Source organism: Apis cerana, linkage group LG13 (assembly GCF_029169275.1).
Source record: "Apis cerana isolate GH-2021 linkage group LG13, AcerK_1.0, whole genome shotgun sequence".
In the NCBI taxonomy this organism is placed as follows: domain Eukaryota; kingdom Metazoa; phylum Arthropoda; class Insecta; order Hymenoptera; family Apidae; genus Apis; species Apis cerana.
The window spans coordinates 5,040,172-5,050,171 of record NC_083864.1 but is presented as its reverse complement, the minus strand read 5'-3'; the positions used below and the strand labels follow the sequence as shown (position 1 = coordinate 5,050,171).

General features: G+C 30.8%; 1 protein-coding gene across 3 annotated transcripts in view; it reads right to left on the bottom strand.

The window, feature by feature from the left end:
• LOC108000168 (heterogeneous nuclear ribonucleoprotein 27C) overlaps positions 1 to 10,000 on the bottom strand; it is a 34,931-nt gene that overhangs the window by 17,563 nt on the left and 7,368 nt on the right. For all 3 annotated transcript variants that reach the window (XM_062083769.1, XM_062083771.1, XM_062083770.1), the window contains exons 7-8: positions 9,417 to 9,617; positions 7,281 to 7,436 (exon numbers count right to left, since the gene is read on the bottom strand). In XM_062083769.1, the coding sequence (XP_061939753.1) occupies positions 7,281 to 7,436; positions 9,417 to 9,617 (357 nt within the window). The remainder of the gene's footprint in view (positions 1 to 7,280; positions 7,437 to 9,416; positions 9,618 to 10,000) is intronic.

Below are 10,000 nucleotides of genomic sequence, written 5' to 3'. Positions count from 1 at the left end.
CTGGGAATAAGATGGACAGAAAGCGTGCGAGCGTAAAGATACTTAAATGTATCCTTAAGTCTGAGGTAAAACACGATTAACATGGATACGTTTCTTTTTTCGCCGTTTACGTGGTCACATCGGCTAGGCCGTTCGCGTTTCGTTTTTTCTTTCGACAGCCAACACAACCGATGCGACCGTATCTTACTAACATATATGTAATTCTCATTTAATCATTTTTATTATTTTTCTTCATAATCGTTTCACATTATCTATCGTTCCACTATAAATATTCTAATCGTTTGGCTCGTACGGGGGGCACGATCTTACCAATATAATGCTAAAAGTTACAAGTATACAGGTCATGTTATTACAGTTAACAATTTCATTTATTATCGTTACAATCGTCATCGTCGACTTGTTTCATTTCTTTACGTTTATTTTATCTTATACTTCACACTAAAATATGATAAAAGTAGATCGATCGATTCTCGTTCGTTCAATGCGAGACAAAGCATTCCAAACTGTAGGAATTCCATTCACTAAAACGAATTTTCTCGTTTACTCTTTTTTTCTCCGTCTTATTTTCGAGCGAAATGAAGATATTAATTTTCTTTTTTTTCCCTTCTTTTTTTCTCTTAATGCAATATATATACATATATATATATATAATATATATATATATATGTATATATATTTTACGATTAGTGGCTCTCGAGTAACATTTCAGGAAGAAAGAAGTCTTATATGCTTTAGTCGTTCCTATTCGATCGTTTTTCTCCAATTCGCTAATGCACTCACGGTTTCGTTAAAAATCTCTAGAAATTTTAGTCTTCCCTCTCTTTTCTTAATTCATTCCCCTCCCCTCCCCCTTCCCAATCCTTAGTCTCAGAATGTGAAGCATTTTAATGTGGTGTGAAGTGGTAATGTGTGAACATGTGTGTCGATGAGTGTGTGTACACGTGTGTCGATTTTTCTTGCGCACACATCGTTAAACGATTTTTCGCCTATACACGATCTATACGTCGATATAAAGTTTCTTTCACACTTATTAGCAGGGCACTTAACATAAACGTAGTTACATTTAGAATTTCTTTTTTCTTCTTATGTAAAATTCGAAATTTTTGTTTTTCTTTTTTTTTTTTTTTTTGTTTCTTTAAATTTCTACGTTTTTCCTTCGCTACTATACAGGCTTCTTTTTTATTAATTACTTTTTTTACTCGTTTTCTTTTATTTAATGATTAATAATTTCTTTTATTTAATGATTTACCTCGTCCTATCAGAAAAATCACTTTGTAGAATTATAATTTAATATCTTAATTGCATCTACTGTAAACGTAATTTAGAATATCAACGGTGTGTACCGGTGTACGCGTGTGTCTGCGTGTACGTCTGTATATGCGTATACATATATGACACACATTTTTTTTCTTTTTTTTTTTTGCTATTTAATTCTGTTCTATTTCATGTCTCGATTTCTTCACTGATATCGCGTCATATTCTGATATTTCTTTCGTGTAATGCCGAAATCATTGCACCACCTATACGATAATACCAATGACACAATTCTTTTCCTTGCTTTTCTCCTCGTTCTCATTATTCCGTTCGAATCAAATACAAGTGTTAAACAAGTGTTTCAACATTAATCGACATTTCATTTCAATTTTTCTTCCTCACGATGATAAATATAGAGATTGGCAACAGCTCGAACAAGTTACAGAATTTTGGGGCTGTTAACTGATCAATATACAACGAAAACCGATGGATAGACAACGAGCTCAGGCAGTGGTACTTTTATTATTATTTCTTTTCTCTTTCTCTCTCTTTTCTCAATCTGTTTGATATCACTCATATCACCAATGAAATTTGTGCTTTGAATGGCGGTTAAACGATTTCGACGTTAAAGTTTAAAAATATATTTATCGTATGATAAACAGATCTTTCCCGAACGTTATTCCTTACAACTTGGAAAAATGCCCACGTAAGTTTCATACCGTTCCGATTCGTGGCAAGTATATACGTTTACTGTGATATCATAATTTCGAACGTTAATTGTTTCTTGCCCATTAAACCGACAAACAAGAGGGGAAAAAATGCGAATGTGTTGAAGAATCAATTGAAATACAATATAAGCGTGTAAAAATGCAATAGCCAATACGTCGTTGTGATACCAAACTAATTATATTAATATCCATTAAAAATACAAGATAAACTCATCGATAAAAACTTGTTTCTCGTATAGATTACAATATGAATAGTAAGTTTATTTAAGTATAACATTTAATTATAATGACCAGTCTTCAGTGAGCGGGACGACAAGTATGCGTTAACGTTAAAAACAGACATGTAACGCCCCCGGAATTATAATATATTTTATCATATCTCATATCAAGTTTTTAAATATTGAATGCTTAACTCTTTTTTATTTTTATCAGTTTTTTTTTTGTTTCATCACCTTGCAAACTAACACATGCGTATTCTTTAGATTAAAAAAGATTTTATACATGCACTACCTAATTAAATTAAGACAAAAGTGAATAACTAAATTACATTAAATCTTTACATTAAAAAAAAAAAAAAAAGAAAAAAGAAAGAAGAAGGAATAAAAGTAGAAGAGATAATGATTAAGCGAAGTTATGAAATGCATGAATTATTTATAATTATTATACGGAACAGACAGCAGAATATTTTAATCTTAAGTGATTCTTTAAAGAAAAGGGAAAATACTAAAACGTGCAAAAGTGTAAAAAGTGTAAAAATTACATATCTAATGTTTTATAAAGTTGATTTCCTTTTTTTTTTTTTCGTTTTACTCTCCCTGTTGATAGTGTCTTAAAAGTAACGAGAAGAATTAAATCTACGAGCCATCTATGGTTTTCAATACTTAAATCTTAATGTACAATTATTATCTCTCTATACGAAATAAAGTGTCTCAGTCCTATGAATCAACAATAAATATTTTACAGTAAAAACCATGCTCTTTCGCATAACATCACTTATATAAATGATTTAAAAAAAGAAAAAAGAAAAAAAAAACATTTCACAAATGTTTTCTTTAAATACTGAATTAAGAGCCTACTTTATATGAGTAAGAAAACAAAAAATAACGAAACGCAAAAAAAAGATATATCGTCCTAAAAATAAATGTATATAAATACATTCAACAATTCTTGAAGATTCTAATAGTAAGTAAAATTATTAAACAGGGAGAACATAAAAAAAAATGATTAAAAAAAAGAAAAAGAAAAAGATTCAAAGAAAGAAGTGGAAAAAAAGACAGTAACAACCCTGAGAGCAAGTCGTAACTCGTAAAAAATTACGAGACCACGACAGGTAGTAACAACGGCTAGAATCAAAGTATTTTTCCCTATTTGCTACATATTATGTTAATTAGATGCATTATTTCTGTATTGAAAAATACTAATAATATTGCGTTAAATATAAATATATTATCTGTTATAATTATTAAATCGTCAATTATTCGAATAATCCCGCTAGTTCCCGCTTTCTCGTCATCATTTTGTGTGTATTTTTTTTTTTTTCAAATCCATTGCTACCACTTTCGCTTATTATCTCGATACTATAACTTTTCCAGCATACCCTAAAATATATGTATGTACAAATGTGGCAAGGCAGCCATTTAACTTTGTATCATCATTATTTATTTATTCTTTTTTTCTTTTTTCCCTCCCTCACATTTTCCTCCCTTCTCACTAGAATAATTTTAATCATCCCTCTGAGACTCGTTAATTATAATATAAATTAATTTACCTCGTTTACGATTTCAGCAAACACATTAATTATCGTTAACATGTCTATAAAATCAAATGTTATATAATCACTTTCTCTCAACTGCTTTAGCATACACTTAAAAATTCTTTAAATTTATACACTTTAACTTTATTTAAAAATCGATAATAGTAAGGAATACAATTAGTTAGTTATTAATAATTATAATCATAATCGATATTACTAGTGGTTTTTTCTTTTACGTTTTTTTTTAATTATATTACTTTATAAAATAAATTCTGAAAAAACAGCCGTAAAGATAAAAACTTTTTCTCTCTCGCGCTTTCTCTCTCTCTCGTTCTCTCTAAATTTTCTCCTGTCACAATCTCTCTAACCTTTCTCTCCCTCTCACTCTCTCCCACTCTCTCTCTCTTTCTCTCTTGCCTCTCAAATAGATATTAAATAACATATTATTTAGTACAACCACAAAGTCATCTCTTTCATTTTATTATTTTTTTTTTCTTTATCTATTTTAGCATCTTATTAATTTACTATTATTTGGATGTTCAATAACTTGTGGCCTCTGTTTTAATTAATTTACTTTTTTTATGCGCGTAGAAGTGTATGTGTAAGAAATGTGTATCTGTTGAGAGTACGTGTTCGTGTAATTATCATAACAATTAGTGTAAAAAGTGGTATTCGTTTGATTGAGCTCCCTAACTCGTCTTTTCTTGTCATTTAGTAGTAGTAGTCAGTAAATGTGTTATTGCGTTGATCCCAGAAGTTTCCACGAGTCGCGTTTGTTAATGCTTTCTCTTCATCCCATTGACTTTTACGTATCCCTGTTTCTACGATTAACTACGCGATACTGTTAATTAAATTTACCGAATTGGAAATGGTAACGAGCAGTTTAGATAGACGTGCGGAATAAGTACAAGTGTAATTGATATTTTTTTTTAACGTCGATCAACGATTTAAAAAACTTGACTGCCTTATATCGCGAGAGTTCGTAATGTTATTATAATAAGTAATGAAAAATGTAAAAGTAATAAGAAAAGTAATAAGGAAAAAAAAAAAAAAAATAATAATTGTAACAATTTGACAAGAAAACAATTAGATACTATATGAAGGGAAAGAAAACCCTAATCGTATTGAGATCAATAGTGAGGAAGCTTACTCAAATTGCTGTTCCGTTATTAATTGTAACCTACTGATTATATTGTGACATCGTAAAAAATTTAAAATTACATTAGCGTTAATACTTGCGATTCTTATTGACAAAGTAAGACACAACGCGACCCGCTCAGTAATAAACATGAGCATTTGAGAGCATTCTTCCGAAATATTTCTTGTTTAGAACTATGGTAAATCCTACAGAGTAAATACAATTAAGTCATATATTTAATCAGGTAGACTTTTCAGATCGAAGCCCCCCGCCGAGTACACCGCACAAATTACAAATACCCCTCCCTCCATCAATTAGATATCATGATCTCTTTTCATCTCTAATCATCTAAAATTTAAACACTTATAAGCATCATCGTACAATATTTGTAATTATCATAGACAGTAATAATAGTGTGTATAATAGTTGCAATCATAATGGTTGCAGTAGGAGCAGTCGCAACAGTAAGTAGTGATAAATAGCTGTAAATAGTTTATAATGGTAATAGTAGTATAATAGTAATAATTATCATAGAAGTAATTAATTAATAGTAACAATAATTGTAATCTTAAACATGCCTAATAATTAACTATTATAAATCCGAAGTAAAAAATAAACTAATTTTCACATTTAATGCAATAATGACCGTACAGAAACCCGTCTGACGGACCAATCATTCTTATTATACAAATTTATTTTTCATTAAAAAATTCATTATCTTTTTTATTTATTTATTTATTTATTTATTTATTTATTTATTTCCTTTCTCGTCCTCTTCCTTCCAGAAACGATAAAAATTTTTATTACGATGGAAACGGAAAAGGACCAGACAACCTAAATTAGATAAAGTCAAAAGCGAAAGAAATTAAGAAAAAAGGGAATTAGACATCGATGTATGTCTAATATACTAATAATGATACGTCGTGAAGATAAAAAACTAGAAAGAGAAGAAAACATATTCTTAAGGAAACTGCACCCTGCTGTCATAGAGTTATAGATATACATACATCATATTAAAAGGATCTATTATTTTATTTTACACTATCTCTGTAGTTTAGATTATAAGTCAGCCTGTGTGAACACCTTACTTAATTATTTCGTTAATTACTCGTTACTCATTTTCTTTTTTCCATCATTCCAGCATAACAACTATTTTAATAAATACGAGATCGTGGAGGGACGGGTGTCTCGAATGTGCAAGTCAATCGCTGACTTCCACTGGAGACCGTAATATAATAGTATTTCATTTTACTTAATATTCTTATTTTCAAATTACCGAAGAGTTCACTAAAAGTATCAAAAAGGTGAACGAGCATCGAAATTTGTGCCATCTAATGAGAATTAATATCTCAAAAAACGAAATCTCATTCACCCCCGCTCGAATGCTGTTGTGTAATTAATGCTCAGCATTTCTTACATTTCTTTACACTCGCTTTTTACTTTAATGCTTTAGTTCACTTATTCCATCTGTTCTAGTTTAACTCTTATAATACTTCTATGTTCCGCTTCCTACCCTCTATCCCAGTGCCATACAAAATTCGCTTGCACCATGGGTGTCCATTTTTATCCTACCATTTTCATATTCATCTGCTTTGCTTTATGTTTCTTTCAGTTTACGTCTATCTTTCAGCCTGTGGTTTCAATTGTTTCCACTGTACTTTTGAAACCCAACAAGATCATGGGCCGTTCACGCGAGCGATCAATGAAATCAATGTTTCGAGAAACCTAACACACCCTATTTTCTTTGACGCTTCCGTTTTACAAACTTGGGCAAGATGCATTTCTCTTTTTTTCGATTGCCAAAAAAGATATGTCAAAAAGTATTATGTTTCATCAAGATCTTTAAAAAACTGGAAGTACGACCGCTCGCGAACGACATACCGGCTCGATGGAGACATTCTTTGTACGAACAATTCCCGGCAAAATTTTTCAACAGTTAAAAAACATCGATAAATAAAAACCTCGAGTACGGTATTTCGATTCGACGCATACAATCGACAATAAATTCTGTAAGAAAGAAAAAGAAAATAGTATCAAACTCCCCGAAATTCTTCTCACAACAATTTACTACCAACATGCTGAAAATAAAATCTGTTTCTTATTATTGTTAAATATAAATAGAATATAACCAAAGAATGTCCCAAGAATCGAGCGCAGATTCTCACGATCAATGCGCAATATCTCTGTTTTTTTTTTATTTTTTTTTTCTTTTGTTTTTTTATTTTTTTTATTTTTATTCTTTTATTATTTTTTTTTTTTTTAAATATGTAATATGAAATAACCCACGAGCAAGGCCAAGCCATTCAGCGCATCTCTCCATCACGGGTCAATTAAAATGGTCATGAGGTGGGCCACTCTTTGAAATCAAAGCCTTGCTGGGGTTTAGGGGCGCTGGCGGCATACCCACCTTGGTTGCTTTCTCCTCCTTGATACGAACGCTGAGGATAACTGGTGTCAGCGTAATTACCATATGCAGAGTACCCAGTATAATCCGGAGTTTTAGCTGAACTGCTACTGGACCCAGGTGCACCTGAGCCGGTGGTCTGTCGTGAATACATGTCACCTGGAACATTGATTTTCATCGTATTATCCAACTTCCCCACTTACCTCGTTTCGTTTATTCATAAGCTGTGGGATATACTTCTTCCCACGGTAAAGATACATTTTTGATACTTTTCATTGCCACTTTCATGCCATCGAAGAATAATTATATACTCTTCAATAATATATTAGAATTATAAATATTTATATAATTGGTGAATTAAACGAAAGTATCTAAAAATATATCTCTCGTTTTTTTTTTTATAGGAATATATAATAAAGAATATTTTCAAAATATAGAGGAATTATATTAAAATTATCGAGATCAGTTTTATGTTTAGAGAACAGATGTTACATGTAAATGGAAAGCATCGTGAGAAATTAAAAAAACGAATGCAGTTTACGTTAATTTTATAAAAGACTGATTATGCAAAATAAGCAGAGAATTGTACTGATCTCAGAAGATTACAAACGAATCAACATCTATCGTAATTAGGAATAAAAATTGCTGTTAACGAATCTTATTATAATCTTATTATATTATGTATATATATATGTGTATATATGTATATAAAATTAAATCGAGCGAATTTTAATAAAGAACTAATAAAGAAAATCTAGCAAGAAATTGCAAAAAAGGTATTAAAAAAATTAAGATTCGAATAAATATGAATTCGATTCAGATTTTACTAGTCGACAAAGGAAATGGGAGAAACGAGATCAGGATTGCACTATACTACATTATAGTAATTTTTTTTTTTATAAATTCAAAATTTTTATATTCCTTTTTTTACAATGGCATTACAATAGATCAGAAGAATATAAATACACTTAAAAAATTATTTGCAAATATCTAGTCTACTCTAAAAAAATACGACAACCAATAAAAGAACACTGGCCAATTACTTTTCTGGGAGGTATTAAAAAACAACCAATGAAAGTAGAAAGAAAATATTTGTATTGGATTACAAATAGGACAAAAAATGATCGATTTCGGATTAAAAAATTACAAAAATTAAGAGTGATGTAATGGATGAATAAGTGCGGAATGCCGATGATTACAATACTACGATATCCACTGAATCTTGTCTAAAACGTTTGTAAGCATAACGAATATTCTAAGCGTAGCTCTCTACCTTTAAGTATATACTAATAAAGATATATAAAACGATGTGATTTACATTTTTTATAATCCTAAATTGATCTGCATTAAAACTACGTATATTTATAATTTGTACAAATGAAATTACATGCTCTCAACATTCTAGACGCAAAAAAGAGAACAAGCGCAAAGACATGTAAAAATTACCAGATAATTAAACGAACTAACGAATGTGCAAATATTAAGGAATCGAGGAACAGCAGAGGATCGTAATAGGATTCAAATTTTATTCAGTAAAAAATAAATTTTTCTCTTTCATTTACAACACAATTTAAAATTCTTCGGTTTCTCGTTCTTCCAACCTCAATGCACGAAAAACTCATCTCTCGGTGAACTCCAAAAGCCAATAACATTAATTTATTGTATGTTAACAGACAAAAGTTATTATAAAAGAAACAGGCATTACATTTGTTGTAGACGATCTAAAGGAAATACTTAACTGTACAATAAATTTTTCCGCAATAAAAAATACTGTTAATAAGCGAAGCATGATGTCTCTCGATATATCACGCCAAATTACAATCATGCCGTCTCACTTCGCCGCGTGTTTATCGATCGTTATTAAAAATAATGATCAGTCTGTGTACAAACACACCCTGATACGACCAGTGATAATGATTTTCTAATTAGTTAATTATCATATTCGTATAAAAAAATATTTTTTTTTCTTTTCTAGTTTAAACAGATAGAGAAAGAAGAAGAGAGAAAGAAAGACAAAAAAATCAATAGATAATAAAATAAAATAATTTATAGCCAGGCTCGACTATGTGAAAATAGAACTGTATGATGCGAAAGGGTGGAAAGAGGAAAGAGTTTGTTTGACTGAGCTTGAAGACTCACCCTGCGGGCCAGAGGGGTTCGAGTTGGAGTTGGGCTGCGAGGAATTAGGCTGAGGGGGCTGAGGTGGTGGCTGAGTCCCAGGAGGGGGCCCATTTTGTGGCATATTCCAGGAGTTCCAAGAACCCCCGGGCCCGCCCCCCGCAGCCCCGCCAGTGCCCGCTGTGGGCCCATAGCCCCCTGAAGCGGCCGCTGCCGGCCCACCTGCGATTATCAATCACACAAAATATGTCACACCATTTTCTCCAAATTTCTTATTAATATAATTCATTGTTTTAATGCCAAGAATCAATCAAATGATATAATTTTAATGGCTTTTGAAATTTCAAAAATCTATAATAAAAAAAAATAAACATTATATTTTAGAGAAATTTTGTTAAAGGAATTATTGAAAAAATATTGCAACTCTCTGTTTGAGAAATCATTTTTCAATTTCTTTCATATTTACGAGTCGAAAAGATCTTACCTGAAGACTTTCCAAAATAAAGATTTTCCGAGTAAATTATTTATTACGATAAATTTTAAAAACAAATTATTTTTAGATAATTTTCCCAATATTGTTAGTATCCTTGGCATTAAAATGGTTC